Raw genomic sequence first — 18,168 nt, 5'->3', positions numbered from 1 at the left:
AATTTAGGTTGAGGAACTAATTATAAGATGGACTTCAATAATAGAACCCTACCGATCATCAATCCTAAGGTTCTTTGCATATCATCTGAGATTTCCAATTTTTAGGTTATGCTTGGCAACTTGACACTTCTATACAATTTTTTAACCAAAATCTTCCTAAGTCTTCTTTTTGTACTACATATTTGTGCATTATTGGTATATGATATGATATGGCAAGTAATGCATACAACGAACATCTAATGAAAGAAACTTGGTCCCAATTCCTTATTATAGCTTTCATTCTTCAGCCCTAGTTCTTTGGCCTCCGCATTTGATTCTTGCCATGGATTACACCGACAAGCGGAACAAGTGCCTGGTAAAGAAGCACAATCACTAGTTGAGGGAGAATCAGCCTCGAGTTGATGTAGCCATGAAGAAAAAGCATGCGGTCTCAGTGGAGTCACTCCAAGCTTGTCACGCAACTTCTGCCTCATAAGCTCCACCGTGTCCGCCTGCTTTTTCTTCATGGTTGCATCAACACGAGGGTGATTCTCTCTCAACCAGTGATTGTCCCTCTTCAGGCACTTGCTCTGCTTGCCGGTGTAATCCACGACGAGAATTGAATGCGGAGGCTAAGGAACTAGGACTGGGAGAACGGAAGCTATAATAAAGGGACTTCTCCGCCAAGTAGCCAACATGTCGTTCATTCTCACCTCGGTCTCCACTGCATCGGTTGATGTCCAGCTCACGACCGGTTCTTGAACCACCCACTTCTTGGTGGTGTTGATTGAGTTTGAGTGTTGCCATCACTTGCACCACTTGATGGCTTGACGCATCTTTCTGCCTTCAGTGTTGGGCACGACTCCATCTTCAATTTCCTTGCTCTTTAGCAACCTTATGTTAGACATTGTTGAAAGAACCTTTTTTTTAAGGGACATTTTAGATATTGTCCCTATCTATCAATATTCTTTCATTGAAACCTTGTCTGTTTTTAGTTTTGATCAAAGTCCTTGACATTAATGTAATAAGGTAAGTTACTATAGTTTTTAAATTAAAAATTATGTTTGTTTATATTAATGAGATTTTAAATAAAACCCATAATTTGTGGGATTAAAAATAATAAAATATAAGGTATACCCTCTATTACATTGTGTGTGTATATATATATATATACATACATATATATATATATATATATATATATAGATACATTCATCAAAATCAACAAAAAAAATTATTGTACCAAAACAAAGCATGGGTACATTCTTCAAAACCACAAGAAAAAAAAAAGATATTAGGTTTAATAACATTAGTAAATTTCTTCAATTAAATTTGACATGGATACATTCTCAAAATCTACGAAAAATAATGTACCCATATAAGTTTAAAAATGGATTAAATTTTTTTTTGAATGGATTTTATATTGAAAAATTGGGTTCATTTTATATTTAAAAAAGGGTACATTTTACATATAACAAATTGTTACATTTAAGATTAAAAAAAATTGAAAATTATATGAATGGGTACATTTAAGATTAAAAAATTGAGAATCTTTTTATAAAAAACTAATGGGTACAAACCTATTCTAATTTTTTTTTAATGTTTGAATTGAAAATTAATTAGGAGTTTAATAGAGGAATGAGTATTAAAACCCTAAATCAATTACTAATTTTTATTTTAAAAAATTATGTAATAAACATGTAAATTCATTATCACATTAATGCTAGGGACTTCAACAAAAAATTGAAAACTAATAAGATCTCAATTAATGAACAATAGTAACTAGGGACCGGATACTAATTTTTCCTTTTTTTAATCTATGAATTAAGATGAGTATTTAGGATGGAGTTTATTGGTGTAAGTAGATGTAGTGGATTGAAAGAAAAGAAAAAGATAATGACACTTAACACGACATGAATAGTCGAAAATTTATCAAAATTTTGAGCAGAGATTCTTAATGGATAATAACAAATGGTGTGGCGAGATTTGTTGAAAATCTCATCAAAATACTAAAGCAACAATAACACATAGAAGATAAGACCAACAAGGCATTAGAAAAATAATAATAAAAAATTAGATGCCACCAATATGTTATTTTTAAACCCCATTTCTCCTTCTTAATAAATTTCACACACACTTGCCCCCTTTTTCAGCAAAACATGAAGAATGTGCACGAAAATTTGTGCACACATGAAACGGTAACCCAAATAAGGAAGACTCGGCCTTCCAAGAGGCCCATGATTCCAACCCTTTGCAAAGGATCTATCAATGATTTAAGCCTGCTTGAGATTTGCTTCTCATAAAACATTTTGTATCATAAGCAATTCTAGAAAAAGCATCTGGCAGGTTGATCTCTGAAGACGCTTTTATGATCTAGAACCACTTTAATGTTTTCATGCCAAGAGCTTTTGACTATGAGAAAGCACTTTAAGCCATTCCAGAAGCACTTCTAAACAAAGCTCTTACCATATCATTAACAAACAAAAATAAAAAATACTTGGCTTCTTATATGTAAAAAGTCATTTAATTTTACAAATAAATCACAGTTTAACAAGTGCATATAAATTTTCTTTTTCATTACTTTTTATGTATCACATGTTAGGGCCGGCCTTGAGGGTAGTCGAAGTAGGCGGGCTGCCTGAAGCCCCGAGTCCGAAAGGACCCCTAATTTTATTTTATTTTATATACTATATATTAATATTACAAATTTATTTCTGTTCAGATAAGAAGTTTACAAACTTTGAGTATTTGTTTAAATATAATAGCCCATTGTGTTGAACGGCTGAGATCAACATCTGTAACATTTAATTGTATATATATTTAATTGAATAAAAAACAACAAACATGTTTTGTACGTGAAAGGTGAAATGTCAACCGACTCAAACTTGTTCTTATTGACTTGAAAAACAAACTTGTTTACTTCTTTCATGTAGAGATTTTTTTATTGTTCCTTAAGACTTTACTGGTTTAATATTGAGTTGAATGTTGATTGTTAATGATATTTGATGTAGAAATAATTTTTTTATGTACAAAGATCGGGGGTTAAAGGACTCTAGGGTCTTATTTCGAAGGCTCGCATATGACTCCCAAATTCTCAGAACCTGCCTCATTAACAAAGAATGACTATGTAAGGAGTCGAACAACATTCTTTCTTAAGCAAATAAGCAAAGAAAGTAGTCATTGATCATGAAATATGAATTGTGATACTTGATCATGAAATATGAAACATCAAGCACAAAACCACAAAAGCAATGTCGTGTCTACTAAATTCAACAAATAGATGCCACCCATTCTACATGGGATAAACCCTCTCTAAAAAGTCTCCCTTTCTCTCTCTAAAATTCTCTCTGTGAAAGACTCCCAGCAACTTCACCGCCCGTCCTAGTCTTTGGCTTGGGTGCCGGAGGCATCATTCTTTCCTTCATTCTTTTCTTCTTTTCCTCCATCTTCTTATTTTCCTCTTGAGTTTTCTCAGATTCTATTTCCTTTGCACTTTCTCTCATTTCCCTGCTTCCCTCCTCCTATTCCCTCATGTTTTCCAAATTTCTCCCTTCCTTTTTAATTCTCAGTTCTCCCTTTAATTTAATCTCAGTTTTTCTTGAGTTGAGTCTCAACTATCCAGGGCTTCTTCTGCCCCTTATTTGGCGTTTTTTCGCCCTCTTTTACTGTTTTCTGTCTTTTATTTCCCTGCATACTTCATCCCTAACTGTGATACTTCATCCCCATCCCACCATTTGCTTGGATCGGTGGGCTCTGATCATAAATTGGATATCAGATCCACTTCCCTCCCTCACTTCCCATCCCCCAACTGGCATGTCGGATCTCCATCGAGGCCAAGCGTTGGGTATTTTACATAACCTCTTAGCCTCACCTTATTCCCATATGTTACTTTGTATATATTTTCCAGGGACTTTGATCTGGTGTCTACTTTCTCGGTTCGGAGTTTGGCTTCCTCTGGGGATGTGACGGTGATGGCAATGTGGTATTTGGTATTGGAGATTAGAGATTTTTATTGTCTGTTTTCTGCTACCTTTGGGCTTAAGTTTATGTGGGCCTCCCGTTGTATCTTAGGTTGCTACTCTCATTTTGCTTGGGCATTTTATCTTCCCTGTAGTTGTTTACCCAGTCCTTTTTGGACATTGTACTAGTTTTTATTGTAATAAAAATTATCTTCGTGATAAAATACAATAAAATAAAAATGCCACCCAATCTGTCATTTTCGAACCCCATTTCTTCTCCTCAATAAATTTCAAACACACTTCCCCCCTTTTTTGAACAACATAAGAAGAACAAAGTCATTCTTTCTTGTGCAAACATGAAACGTGTTGTGAAACTTGTCACTTGTGATGTGATTTGACCACGACTATGCGTGTATTAGTAGGCCCTCTAATTAACATTAACAATGACATGAATGTTAATATATTCTGCGTTATGATTAGGGCCATGGTGTTACTTCTTAAGGAAAGTTAAATAATTACCATATTAAAGTTTCAACTTAATTATTTATGTCTCTTGATCGGTTGGTGAATGATTATGTATCGTTTTTTTTTTACCAGCATGATAGAAAGACGTGAGAAGAGAAAGAGACGTAAAGATAGAAAAGTGTGTATAGAAAGATAAAGAGAAATAAGTATATCATAATTGATTAAGTAAGTTTCTCTAATGCAACTTCGCATATCAATATAGATTAGATTTTGTCTTGTCATTAATTCACCACGCGACAAGCCTTCTTATTGGACATGTGATTTCTATTTTGATTGCATACCAAATATTTATTGGCAAAATGAAGCCACTGAAACATTAGGTAACCTAAAAGCAACTATTAGACCACATTCTAATACAAACTTTGTTTTTATCATGTCAATGGATGAACGTCAATACACGTTCGAATGATGATTAACCGTTGAAAGAAGAGTAGAAAGTCCTGCTAAAATAAAAAAATATTCAATTAAAAATGGATACGTGACCAGACAATTAAGGAATTGAAAACTTAAACCAACATCACTCCAAACAAATGCACACGTGTCCACTTTTAATTGGATTTTCAACATAACTCTTCTTTCAACATCCAAACATTATTCTATACGATTTGCATGAATTTTGATTATTTACATTTGAAGCATTGAAAAATTACGATGACTTGCTGCCAAGTGCCAACTATGAATCAAATCTTACTGGACCACAAATTCCTGAAAGAAATAAAACATTTCAAAGCCGGCCTCCAAAAATTAGAACATTTCAACATTTCGGCCTTGTCTTGTATATTTATGGGTTAGGACTTAGGTGTATGTAAGATGAACATCAACAGATTAAGAAAGTTAGGTATAAAGTAAAGTCTTAACACTAGGTTTGTAGGCCAACGACATTGTCAAGCCGGAAACAAATATCTGTATTTAGTATTTAAACTAGACGGCCTTAGGGTCACTCTAAAATCGCTAAAACCTGCATGCAACGGAGTGTCAGAGAGACGGGCAGATGAGATGAATCACCTCGATTGATTATGTTTCTCACAAGTCACAAGAATTGTAACAGTTGAGTATGTGGCTGGTCAAATACTCTCACAAGATGTCAGACCCCGTGCACCTGAGGTCGGATGATATTTCACAGGGGACCTACTCTTGTGTGAGAGTGACCTTAGTAGTCACGAAATTAGATTGCTAATAAGATAGCTTAATCGTGCAACTAGTTATGCACATTCACAAAAAGTGAGACCGTGCGCGTAAGTGATTATATTTACATAAGGTGGACTGACCGGATTGTACAAAAATACATGAAGACCTACTCTTTTATGAGAGTAATTTTACCGATCACGTGATTAGACTATCATAACGAACAAGATTATATAAGTGTGGCCATATCCTTCTACATTTTACACACTTGATTGTTTCCTTAGCTTAGTTGATTTGGGAGATTTATGATTTAGATGGGTGGCATCGCATTCAAAAACAGATAGGCCACAAGTGGCCGAATCGGTCCCCAAAACCAAATGCTTGCTGTCCATATCCAAAAATCATCCTTTTAACTTGAATCAAATTAATCAATCAACTACCATTCCAAAAACATACTTATTTCTTTTTCCCCACTTTGCAAAAGTTTGTTGAGTTTTCAGCAGAATACAATCATTTTTCCCAGTCAAAATCAAATCAAATGTAATGTTTGGTTTGTTTTCCGAAACGTTGCTTTCAAAGATCCTTTTTTAAAACCTTTTTTGAAAAAATAAACCCAAGAAACACCAGAAAACAAATCAGTCGTTTTCTTTCGTCATCAGAGCCAGAAGACGACTAAAATATGGAGTGTTGTTGTTTACACACTTATTTTTACTTCTCAGACACTTCTTGTTAATTTCTGTCATTTGGTCTTCTTCAATTCATCTAATCAAAAAGTCAGAAATTGTGAGAAGTAAAAAAGAGCGTGGTGCTAGCACACACCAAAATATATGGGAATTTTTTTATTGGTTTGGAATTTGGGATTTGGATCTCATCCAGATCCAAATTGTAGGGATCATAGGAATTCTCACATCTTAGTCATTCATCGTGCATCGTGCGATTAAAAATTATTTGATTTTTTAATTTAAAGTTAAACATAAATAATACCTAACGAAAACTGAGCGTACGATGTATGATGAACGATTATGATATGAGAATCCATAGGATCCCCACAAAATGGATCAGGAGATGATGGAATTTGGGGTTCTGAAAACAGCTTTAATACATGCAACAAGCAAACTCTAATCCGCATCACTGGATGGGGTTGAAAACGACAAGCCGTGTGGGGGGTGGACTCTGGTATTGTGTTATTCTTTGTAAAGTTTGGTTGAGGGTGACCTAACCAATCAAGGATAAGAAGTCTCAAAAGTAAGAGAGCTTTTATTGGATCTACGGCTCGGATTGCATGATGATCATGATTGTGATATCAATCAACGTCTGCTGGGCTGTACAGGAACAAGTTGCATGTTTTGTCTTCCACTTAACTTCTTGTGGGCATGTCACTCCTAGGGTTGGAAAAGGGTGAATCATATTGTCATGGGACTCCATAAAAACTTCAATGCAACAAGAATGTTACAATATTAAGTATTTTAAGTCGACCACACATTGTTTATAAAGAACGTTACGTTTTAGTAAATACATATGTGAGACTTCGAGAGGCTTCATATTACTTTTTAACGTCACTTTTTCTGAGTTGAAATGATAAACAATGTTTGAACGATAATTAGTTAACATCTCCTTTCGCTCAAATGAAGTTTGGTCAATGTGTTAAATGATTATGTGTATATTCATAATTTAAATGAAATCTTGATGAACTTAGCATGGTCTAAAAGACATGTATATAATTTCTCAAAAACTAATTAAGGATGTTGAACCAACATCTCATTTCTCAATATAATCGATATTGAGAGGAAGATAACCGAATTTAGGATGTCAAGTGAACTTAATTAACTAAACTACAAACTCTTTATTTTCTCCAGTCCATTTTGTAAAGCACAAGCACAACTCTAGTTCCAAGTCCATAAGAAACTCAATATTCATTAATAGCATTAGTTGGAATGTCTCCCATTTGCCGACTACTTTACAATTGAGGGAAAGATTTTTAGTGTGCACAAAACACGGCCCGATACACCAAATGTAATAACATATTTTTTGAAAACTTGAGAAAAAAAGTTAACCAATTGTATTATAACATTCAATGTATCTAACCAAAACATTGTTCAATTAGAAAACCAAGCCTCGTTAAAGCGCACTTAAATTAAAGTAACTTGGTGTTCTTTTAAGACACAATAAACTTAAGTTTTGTTACATTCCTTACACAATTTTCGGTCCCTAGTTTTATGTACTTACCTAGTATTTCACAAGGTATTGTGACAACATTATAACTATTTTTAGTAAAAATTAACTATTATTTGTTTGTCTCATTTTACAAAAGACACATTTCAAATTCAAACCTTAAATTTTGCGCAAACGATGGGAGATTAAAATATTAGACAGCGACAACGACCTCGAAAACGACAATGTTTTGAAAATCAAAACCAATGAAGATTTCGCTCGCAGATAAGAGCAAAACAAAAGGTGGGTGTCCCCGCAAGGTTATGAAGAACTTTAATGCAAGGTTATGAAGAACTTTAAACAAGAGAATACGATGAATTTATGAACTTGACTCAATAAGAATGAATGAGTAATCGAATTACAACATGAGCCATAGGGCTCAAGAAGATTCCTTAATGATTCATGGGTTTATCAAGTGACCTTTCCTCTCCAAACTCATACTCCAAAATTCTAAGACGAAGGATCATCAGACGATTTGGCCAAATCCAGGAAGCATGATTTTTTTTTAGGTTTAGGGTTCACCGAAAATAATAGGAGTGTGACTATTTTTCATAGGGGTACTTTGGGTTGGGGGTGTAAAGATAAACCACTAATCTCTGGGTATAAATATTGGTGGTAAAGTCACCTCGTTCTATTGTTCAGTAGTATTTCTCTTCATTTGTACGTGAAAGGTCTTAAGTTTGATTTTCGTCAAAGGTGAATTTGAATTACATTATTGCAGCTCATTGTGAGGCTAAGCCCATCCCATTTAGTGCAGAGAATAACGTTTGCTAAAAAAAATATTGGTGGTAAACACAAGTTTATGTTTTTCTGTTTTCATTTATATAAGGGTAATTTTGGAAGTTTGGTGAACAAATTGTGTTAGTTGGTACATCATATGGGTTCAACAAAAGGATATGAATATTAAATGTCACTAATTCATATTTAAGTACTTAATTAATATAATAAAATAGTGCTAGAAAAATTAAAGAGACATTGTTGGAATTATCACATATCATAACAAGTGGCTTAGTGATAAAGACGCGAATTTCGGCTTCCAAAATACACAAAACCAGAAGGTCATGGGTATAGGGTTCCAAGCTAGTGAGTCTGCTTGACTGTGGCAAGGGGAATGCTGAAATGTCTCTATAAGTCTTTCCGGCTTCCAAAAAGAACTCTTAACCATGGTTTGCCAACAGTGTTCTCATTTTAAAAAAAATTCCAACCAAAAAAAAAAAAAAAAAAAACCCTTGTGCAAATCCCACAAAGGACGTCGTCGTTCCTGTCTCCATCAAGCATTACCTTGGCAACACTGGCAATTTCTTAGCCCCAAACCATTTCCTCTTCTTTTCTCCCCACACCTGCTTCCTCCGTTTCGTCTTGCGCACCAACGTCCAATTCTCTCTCTCTCTCCTTGCTTTCTCTCTCATCGCGAGCTCCTCGCCCAAAATCTCTCTCTGGATTTCGCCAATTGAATTACCTTCCTTCCTTCTCGATCCCAAATCCCCCAAATCTCTCCGACCCGACCCATGGTTGAATCCCCGCCACCTAAGCCCTAGACTTCCCGAATCGTTTCGACCCTCATCCAATTGAAGATCCGGGGCTTGATCTAGGGTTTTATCCCCCCGTTCGATTTTCGCGAATCTAGGGTTCCTGCTGTTGAATTCGACTCCGGATTGATGTTTCATCTCAAGGCGGACGATTGTGGGATCGATTGCTCGCGAATTGAAAACCGAGATGGAGGGCTATACATGGGTGGCCAGCTGAGAAGTGGAAACGGCGTCGGCACATGTGGCCTGTCCCTTATTCCAACGCCACGACTGTAGCTTCCGACCCCTCTACCGCATCCGATTCCTTCTGCAAAGTATATTTTTTTCACTTTCCCCGAGCGATTTTGTTTCGTTTTTTGGTATTTTTTGGGGTCAATTTCTGCTGGTTTTCGATTACCATGAGATTTTTTATTGTGCTGTTGCGGTGATTATGAATTATCCCTGTTTTGGATTTTATTATACCGTTCCTTTGGTGAAATTCCTCTTTCGGTTTCTTGAATTTTCGTGGGTGTTGATTTTACTGGGTTAATTTGCCCTCCAATTGGGTATTGGGCATTCGTTTTCTTTTTGGTTTTCCATCTTTCGATTATCTGGTCCTTTTTTGATAGGAAGAAACAAACTTTTTTATACGGTTAAATTATACCATTTATGTGTGTATATGGTGAATTCATGTATTCCTCTATCACAGGGACTTCATATATCTGTCCTGTTTATCTCATAGTTGAATTTGTTGGGTTTGAATTTTGTTTACCACTTCCTATCCGATTCCGTGTTTAGAATTGCTCGTTTTATGCTTGCTTAGATTGAAATATTGTTCTTGAACATGATATACTTAATTGACAAAGAAAGTGTGATTTTTCTTTTTGGCTCTGTTTTTCTCTCTCTTTGATTCTCAAAGAACGTAATTGATCGAGAGCAAGTCTCCTGAGTATTTTGCTTTGGAATTATATTTTCTTATGTAAGTTTCCTGTTAGTTTCAGATAGTCTGTTCTTTAGAATTAGCTTGGTTTCAGTTTCGTAAAAAAACTTTATGGAAACTTAGTTATATTTTACCTGATTGGGAGTAATGATTTAATCACCGTCCCTGTGTGTTGAAATTTATCGTTTGTCTGAGAGTCATCTATGTTTTTTGTTTGGAGACCTTCATTTCTATTAGTCCTGATGCTTCCATATTGCTGAATACATGTTCACCCTCTCTTGCCTATCCATAGTTCTGTACGATTTCTACCGTATCTAAATACAGTCAAACTTTACTTCATATTTCAACACCTTCCCTTTGTGTTAAAATTTATCGTTTGTTTGAGAGTTATTTATGTTTTTTGTTTGGAATTGACCTTCATTTCTATTAGTCCTGATGCTTCCATATTGCTGAATATATGTTTTCTAGTGCTGTTTGCTGAATACATGTTCACGCTCTCTTGCCTATCCATAGTTCTGTATGATTTCTATTATATCTAAATACAGTCAAACTGTACTTCATATTTCTTAAGCTTGATGAAAATTTTCCCTTGTTGTATAGGATGGTCGCAAAATTTGTGTCGGTGACTGTGCACTTTTCAAGCCACCCCAGGATTCCCTACCTTTTATTGGAATAATTCGTAGGCTAATATTAGACAAGGAGGAACGTCTATGTTTAGGTGTAAGTTGGCTTTATCGACCTGCTGATGTAAAGCTTTCCAAAGGGGTCTCTCTAGAAGCTGCCCCAAACGAGGTCTTTTACTCCTTTCACAAGGATGAGATACCTGCTGCATCGTTACTCCATCCGTGTAAAGTCGCATTCCTTCGTAAAGGTGTTGAACTTCCTTCAGGGATATCCTCATTTGTGTGCAGACGAGTGTATGATACTGAGAACAATTGTTTATGGTGGTTAACTGACAAAGACTATATTAATGTGAGTTTTGACTATCTAAATTTATTCATTGTCTCACATTTGTATGCTCATGATTATTAGATTTGTAGTGATTATTCTTTATACCACAGGAACGACAGGAAGAAGTAGATCAGCTATTAGACAAGACAAGACTAGAAATGCATGGGGCAGTGCAGTCGGGAGGTCGTTCTCCGAAACCCTTGAATACTTCGTCATCAACACCACAGATAAAATCTGGTTCAGATAGTTTACAGAATAGCACATCCCCCTTTTCTTCACAAGTTAAAGGAAAAAAGAGGGAACGAGGAGATCAGGGTTCCGAACCTGCTGCCAAACGAGAACGTTTAGTTAAAACAGAGGATGGAGAGTCTGGTCAGTCCAGACCTGAAAATATGCTAAAGTCTGAGCTTGAAAAAATAACGGACAAAGGAGGTCTACTAGACATAGACGGCGTTGATAAGTTTGTCCAACTTATGGAAGCTGAAAGTGCTGACAAGAAAATAGATTTGGCTGGCCGAATAATGCTTGTTGATGTGATAGCAGTTACTGATAGGTTGGATTGCCTTGGGCAATTTATACAATGCAAGGGTTTGTGTGTATTGGATGAATGGCTCCAAGAAGTTCACAAGGGAAAACTTGGTGATGGTAGTAGCCCAAAAGAAAGTGATAAATCTGTTGATGAATTTCTTTTTGCTTTGCTTCGTGCACTGGAGAAGGTTCCTGTGAATCTTCATGCGCTGCAGTCTTGTAATGTCGGCAAGTCTGTGAATACTTTACGTAGTTACAGAAACTCTGAAATCCAGAAGAAAGCTAAGAGTTTAGTTGATATGTGGAAGAAACGTGTTGAAGCTGAGATGAATTTGAATGAGACAAAGACTGGATCTAGTCGTGGTGGTGTTTCGTGGCCTACAAAGCATGCATCTTCAGAAGTTTCTCAAGCTGGGAGCAGAAAGACTGGAAGTTCCTCTGAGGTTGGCTCAAAAAGCTCTACTATGCAACCTTCTGTGTCTAAAACTCCTCAGATTAAACTTGGCTCTGGAGAAACAGTTTCAAAATCTTCTGGTTCACCTGGGTCAACGAAATTGTTGAGTATATCATCTGGAAATCTTTCAAAGGATCAGAATTTCAGAACGTTAGGTGCTGGAACTTCAGATCTTCCATTGACACCAATTAAGGAGGAAAGGAGCAGCAGTTCTAGCCAGTCTCAGAACAACAGCCAGTCAAGTGATCATGCGAGGAATGTGGGTTCTTTATATAGGGAAGATGCAAGGAGCTCATCTGCCGGTTCAGTTAGTGCGAGCAAAATTTCTGGCAGTGGTTCTCGCCGTCGGAAATCAAGCAATGGCGTTCATGGGTCTCCTGCCTCAGGAGTTAAGAAGGAAACAGGGCCAGGAAAAGCGTGTACCCTTAGTAGAAGTTTGACTTCTGAAAAGGCTTCAACAATTGGAGTATCCTATGAGAAGCATCCTGAAGCGCCCATGATTGACCATGGAAATAACCGACTGATTGTCAGATTGCCAAACACTGGTCGCAGTCCTGCTCGAGGTGCCTCAGGATGTTCTTTTGAAGATCCTGTTAACAGAGCATCTCCTCCTGCAGAAAAGCATGACAACCATGACCAAAAATATAAGCACAGAAGCGATGCCTTGCATGGTAATAGAATATCAGATGTGAATTCAGATGCATTTCACAGCAAAGAGGGATTGTCGGGTTCTGAAGATGGCAATGTGCTACCTCTAGGCAGTGAACAAAATAGGGCTGGTGAGGATGGTGAAAAACAAACATCAAAGGCTACTGGTTCCTCGTCAAAAGTCATTTCAAGGACAGGAAAATCGTATGAAGCATCGTTAAGCTCCATGAACGCTTTAATTGAAAGCTGTGTGAAGTTTTCTGAGGGTAGTGGTACTGCTTCACCTAGTGATGATGTTGGGATGAATTTGCTAGCTAGTGTGGCTGCTGGAGAAATGTCCAAATCTGAGAATGTGTCACCATCAGGTTCTCCTGGGAGGAATTCTCCTGTGCGCGAGGAATCATTCTCAGAAAATGATGCTAAGTTGAAATCAGTGGGCAAAGAAACTGCTGACATCCAATGTCAACCTAATGGAGGGGTCAATAGTGGTGCAACTGAGCTGGGCAGTGCTCTTGACTCATTGCGATGTAAGAGTGAAGCAAGACACTCTCTTACCCACCTGCCAACTAATGGTTTTGATGTTAAAGTTGCTTCATATGGGGGCGGGGATAAACCAGCAGAGTGTAATGCAAATTTGAATTGTTCCTCAAATAAGCAACAAAGTAGCGATGGTCAGTCCTTGAGGGCTGATGTCAAGCCTGGTGAGTCATGTGATGCTTCAGTGTCGGAGCCACCTTCATGTGCTAGAAAAGAAGGTCATTTGGAGGCTGAAGGATCTAACCAGTCTCATGAACAAGGAAAATTGAGGACTCCGAATGGTAACAGGCGCAACCGTTCTGACTCTAAAATAAAATTGTTGTCTTCCTTTTCTGACGAAGATTTGTTTGTTTTTTGTGCAGATGAAAGAACTGTCGGGAGCAGTACACCAGTTGTATCTGAAGCAGCCTCCGGGAGTGTAAAAGTTGAACAGGACATTGGAATATCTACTTGCACATCCTCTCAAGTGGCTGGTGAGAACCATGATGTCAAAAAGGATTCAAATAGTGCTCTACTGACAGAGCAGAAACCATCCGCTGTAGCAGGAAATCACTCAGAGTCCAAAGAGGGGAAGAGTGAGGAAGCTGTTCTTTGTTCGGGCTCTGGAAACACTTTACATGTGGAGTCTAAGGGTGAACAGACAGATGACATTAAGGCTGCTGGTCGCACTACACAAACAGGGAAAGAGACACGGGATATTTCTGTGCCAGATCCGGAGGACAGCAGAGATTTTGCTCGGGATGCTACAGAAAGAAATGAGGCTTTTGTTGACTGTTCCGATCTACAGGTTTCCAAGGCAGAGTCACCGTCAATACCTGTTAAAGAAAATGAGCAGCATGACAAGTCTAGTAAGTGTAAGCAAGAAGTTATTGAATCAAGGGGGACAGAGGAACGGCAAGTTTCATGTGTGAATTCCTTGGGGTCAGATACTGCTGTAAAGCTGGACTTTGATTTGAATGAGGGCTTTCCTGTTGATGATGGGTGCCAACCAGAGTTTGTTAAAGCAGGAGATCCTGGAACTTCGTCCTCTGTTCATTTTCCTTGCCCTTTACCTTTTCAAATGTCTTCTGTGTCAGGTAGCTTCCCTGCATCAATTACTGTAGTTGCACCTGCCAAAGGTTCATTTGTACCTCCTGAAAACCTGATGCGGAGTACGGGTGAACTTGGATGGAAAGGATCTTCAACTACCAGCGCATTCCGACCTGCAGAACCCCGAAGGAATGTGGAAGCATCAGTCAATGCAACAGATGCACCTATTGTTGATACTGCTTTCAGCAAACAAGTCCGCCTTCCATTGGACTTTGACTTGAATGTGCCTGATCAGAGAGTTTATGAGGAAGTTGTCCAAAACTCTGCTCATGTAATGGGTTTCAAGTCAGATACTCGTGATCGGGGCTCCGGAGGGCTTGATCTTGATTTGAATAGAGTGGATGAGAGTCCTGATGTTGGGCTGCTTGTAAGCAACAGCTGCAGGTTGGATATACCTCCCTTACCAAGTAGGTCATCATTATCTGGTGGACTATCTAATGGTGGAGTCAACGACTCTAGAGACTTTGATTTAAACAATGGGCCAGGCCTTGATGAAGTGGGCACTGACACAGCTCCGTGCGCCCAGCATTTAAAAACTAGCATGCCGCTTAGTACTCCTGTTTCTAATTTAAGAATAAACAGTCCTGATTTTGGGAACTTCTCGGCATGGTTTCCTCAAGGAAACTCATATTCTGCCATCACAGTCCCTCCCATGTTTCCTGGCAGGGGTGAGCAGAGTTATGGTGCTCCTGCTGGGTCTCAGAGAATTGTGTGTCCTCCCACTGGTAATGCCTCATTTGTTCCTGAAATCTATGGGGGGTCTGTTCATCCATCCTCAACTGCAGTGCCATTTCCTCCTGCTACTACATTTCAATATCCAGGGTTTCCTTTTGAAACCAGTTTTCCTCTGTCATCTAACTCCTTTTCTGGTTCTGCTGCATATATGGATTCATCATCTGGCGGAGCACTTTGCTTCCCCAGCATGCCCTCCCAGATGGTGGGACCGGGTGGCGTAGTTTCATCCTCTTACCCTCGACCCTATATTATGAGCCTTCCCGGTGGTAGCAGTAATGTTGGCCTTGATGGTAGGAAATGGGGTAGTCATGGTCTTGACCTTAATGCTGGGCCTGGAGCTTCAGAAACAGAACGGAGAGCTGAAAGGTTGCCTTCAGGAATGAGACAGCTTTCTGTTCCCAGTTCGCAAGCCCTGGTAGAGGATCAGTTAAAGTTGTTTCAGGTGGGAGGTGCGGTGGGAAGTGCATTGAAGAGAAAGGAACCTGATAGTGGGTTGGATGCTGTTGATCGAATTGGCTATAAGCAGCCTTCATGGCAGTAGAATTATGGCACAATGCGGTAAACCTGTCCAGGTGTGGTGAGCTTTTGTAGCCTTTTCAAATTATTGTATTCAGATTCTTTATTGCCTTAGACAAGTAAGGAAACCCTTGGATTGTGTCACTAGTCACTACTGCAGTCATGAAATTGGATTAATGATATTCATCTCTAATGATATCTTTCTCCATTTGATTACAATCAGTTAAATTAATGATTTGTTCTCACTTTGGAAGCTTTGGAGTCGATCCTGCAAAAGTTTCTTTTAATATTTATTTTTCATGAATTGTTTAACTTTTTCAGTAAAATCCTTAATTTGTTTATTCGGAATTTCTCCATATGAAAAACTATAGTCTAATCCTGAATGACTAGAGGGGCATATGACCTTGTCTTCACTGCAACTTGTAATTTGTAAGCTGAGTTGCCATCATAATAAAAGGAAAATTGAAATTGATTTTCCACCTGCTTTTGTTGGTTGGGTTTTTGGTTTGTAATATGATATCAAACAAAACTCTTCTGTGAAATTTCCTTGAACATTCTCTTCTTGATGAAGCTTTCTTGTTTCTTTCTTGCAGCACATCGGGGTGCTTTGCATTGGAAACTAACAGGAGTTGACAAGTTGTTCGCTTGAACAGTAAAAAATGCTAAAGGGCGGGTGCAGGCGTTCATTGCACGGAACACCAGTCCGTACCATCTCTAACTTTGGAAACCCCTGGGGTCCTGGAAGCAGTTCTTTTAACTGAATCTGCTCTGATGGCCACTGCAGACAAGTTTTTCTGTGTAGATATCTAACTCTTGAAAAGCATCCTCTATACGCTGCCTAAAGCTGTGACATTGGTGCTCAATGTTTGGACTCCTGCTCGCTCGTTCAGGTACACACTGCAACCCCGATCCTTACTCAGATTGTATTCTTTGGGGAGATTGGTTGTATGAACCTCCCAGGCCAGGCCAGGGTCGGCTTGTATTCTGTCATTAATTTTTTTTCCTTCTCCAGTTGTTACATATATATAGTTATTACCTAGTCAGGACTGCCGAATTTTGTTATATTGTCACATTCTGGTTATTGAAATTTGCACAGGCCGTCACCTTGTTGTGTTTTTTTTTCTTTTTCCCGTTGTATTATAAGTTATAACCTGAGTCGTCGGGATCTTTTTGGCAAACCTAGAGATTGTTGGACAGAAACTTCACTTTTGCCGCATTTGATTCATTTATATTATGAAATGCCTTCTGACTTGGTTGTTAAATTTCGATGCTGCCGCTGACAGGGTTTTCGTTTACTTGTTTTATCTTCTTTTACATATACTGTGAAATGTAATCCTGGCAACTGTCGTACGACTTCAGTAGCTCTGGTTTCAGCGGAATCGTAAAGATTATGGGTAGACGGTGAAGGTGCAGTTGGCTCATTTTTTTTATCTTACACTGCATCGTTGGACATTCTAGTGATTATTTACACCTAAATTTATGTAACAATGTCGGCCTGTTGTTTCTGAGTTGAACAATTCAATTCCGTCATGGGTATGCAGCGCTGAGCGCACCACATTTTCTGATATAATCGTAATTTTTCGTCGTTTCTTTTTCTGTTCGCCGGAGAATCACTTGTTTGGAATTGGATCGTTTTGCTAGTTGTACAAGTCAATATGCAATCACGCCGTCTGCAGCCTCGTAGGGTTGTTTGTACATATTGCCTCTTCGGCACTTCTATGCCGGAAAATGTTTCCAAAGTTATTAAATTGAGCCATTCAATCATGCGGTGGATGTCATGCATCGGAGTCTCGGAGCACGGAAGAATTTTCGTCGTAAAAACATCCAAGGACAACAGAATTTTCGTAAAAAGTGAGGGAACTTTCAGTATCAGACGCACTTGTCGTGTTTCAGAGTTAAGAGTTAAAAGTAGTAGCTTTTAAGAACAAATCTCTGAAGAACCAAGGAAGGTTTCATATGACAATGTCCGGGAATGGGGTTACAAATTTAACAAAACACATGTCGCTTTTGTTTAGTTGCACAAAAGTAGCCACCTCTGTCTCGTCGTATGAACGGTTAAGGTTTCGGATGGACCACCACATGCGATTGAATCGAAGTGCCCAAAACAAAAGATTAGCAAAGTGGGCCAGGAGGGACTGTCAAGGGATAAAATAGTCTTTTTTCATGTAGCCTAAGGAAAAGGATCCGGTGAGGATCATTTTCATAGGAATCCTAGGAATCCCATTATCTTATATGTTCATCATATATCGTGCGGTTAGAAATCATTTTAAAACGTAAAATTTAAAATTAAATATGAATAGTATTTAATGAAAATTGATCGCACCATATATAATAAACGGATGAAATCACGAGATTTCTAGGAAAATGAATCCTTTTCCGCCTTCTAGGAGGGAGGAGGGACAATGTCAAACTTTGGGATTCACTTGTAGAATGTCGGTGATATCGTAGCCCAAAAATCCTAGG

General features: G+C 38.1%; 1 protein-coding gene across 4 annotated transcripts; it reads left to right on the top strand.

The window, feature by feature from the left end:
* The first annotated feature begins 9,082 nt into the window (after positions 1–9,082).
* On the top strand, positions 9,083–17,275 carry LOC126610613 (uncharacterized). Of its 4 annotated transcripts, none has more exons than XR_007618589.1 (6): positions 9,084–9,642; positions 10,848–11,219; positions 11,309–13,646; positions 13,728–15,761; positions 16,299–16,595; positions 17,065–17,275. XR_007618589.1 is itself a non-coding variant. In XM_050278713.1 (5 exons), exons 1-4 carry the CDS (start codon positions 9,568–9,570, stop codon positions 15,728–15,730), a joined length of 4,788 nt encoding a protein of 1,595 aa, XP_050134670.1. In that variant the 5' UTR covers positions 9,083–9,567; the 3' UTR covers positions 15,731–15,766; positions 16,299–16,967. The 4 variants fall into 4 exon arrangements, 2 of the variants coding, with proteins under 2 accessions (XP_050134670.1, XP_050134669.1); XR_007618590.1 differs by having other exon boundaries at positions 16,989–17,275; XM_050278713.1 differs by lacking the exon at positions 17,065–17,275 and having other exon boundaries at positions 9,083–9,642; positions 13,728–15,766; positions 16,299–16,967.
* Positions 17,276–18,168: the final 893 nt, after the last annotated feature.

The sequence above is a fragment of the Malus sylvestris genome, chromosome 17 (assembly GCF_916048215.2).
Source record: "Malus sylvestris chromosome 17, drMalSylv7.2, whole genome shotgun sequence".
In the NCBI taxonomy this organism is placed as follows: domain Eukaryota; kingdom Viridiplantae; phylum Streptophyta; class Magnoliopsida; order Rosales; family Rosaceae; genus Malus; species Malus sylvestris.
The sequence above is the reverse complement of the archived record's forward strand: the minus strand, read 5'-3'. Positions and strand labels throughout refer to the sequence as shown.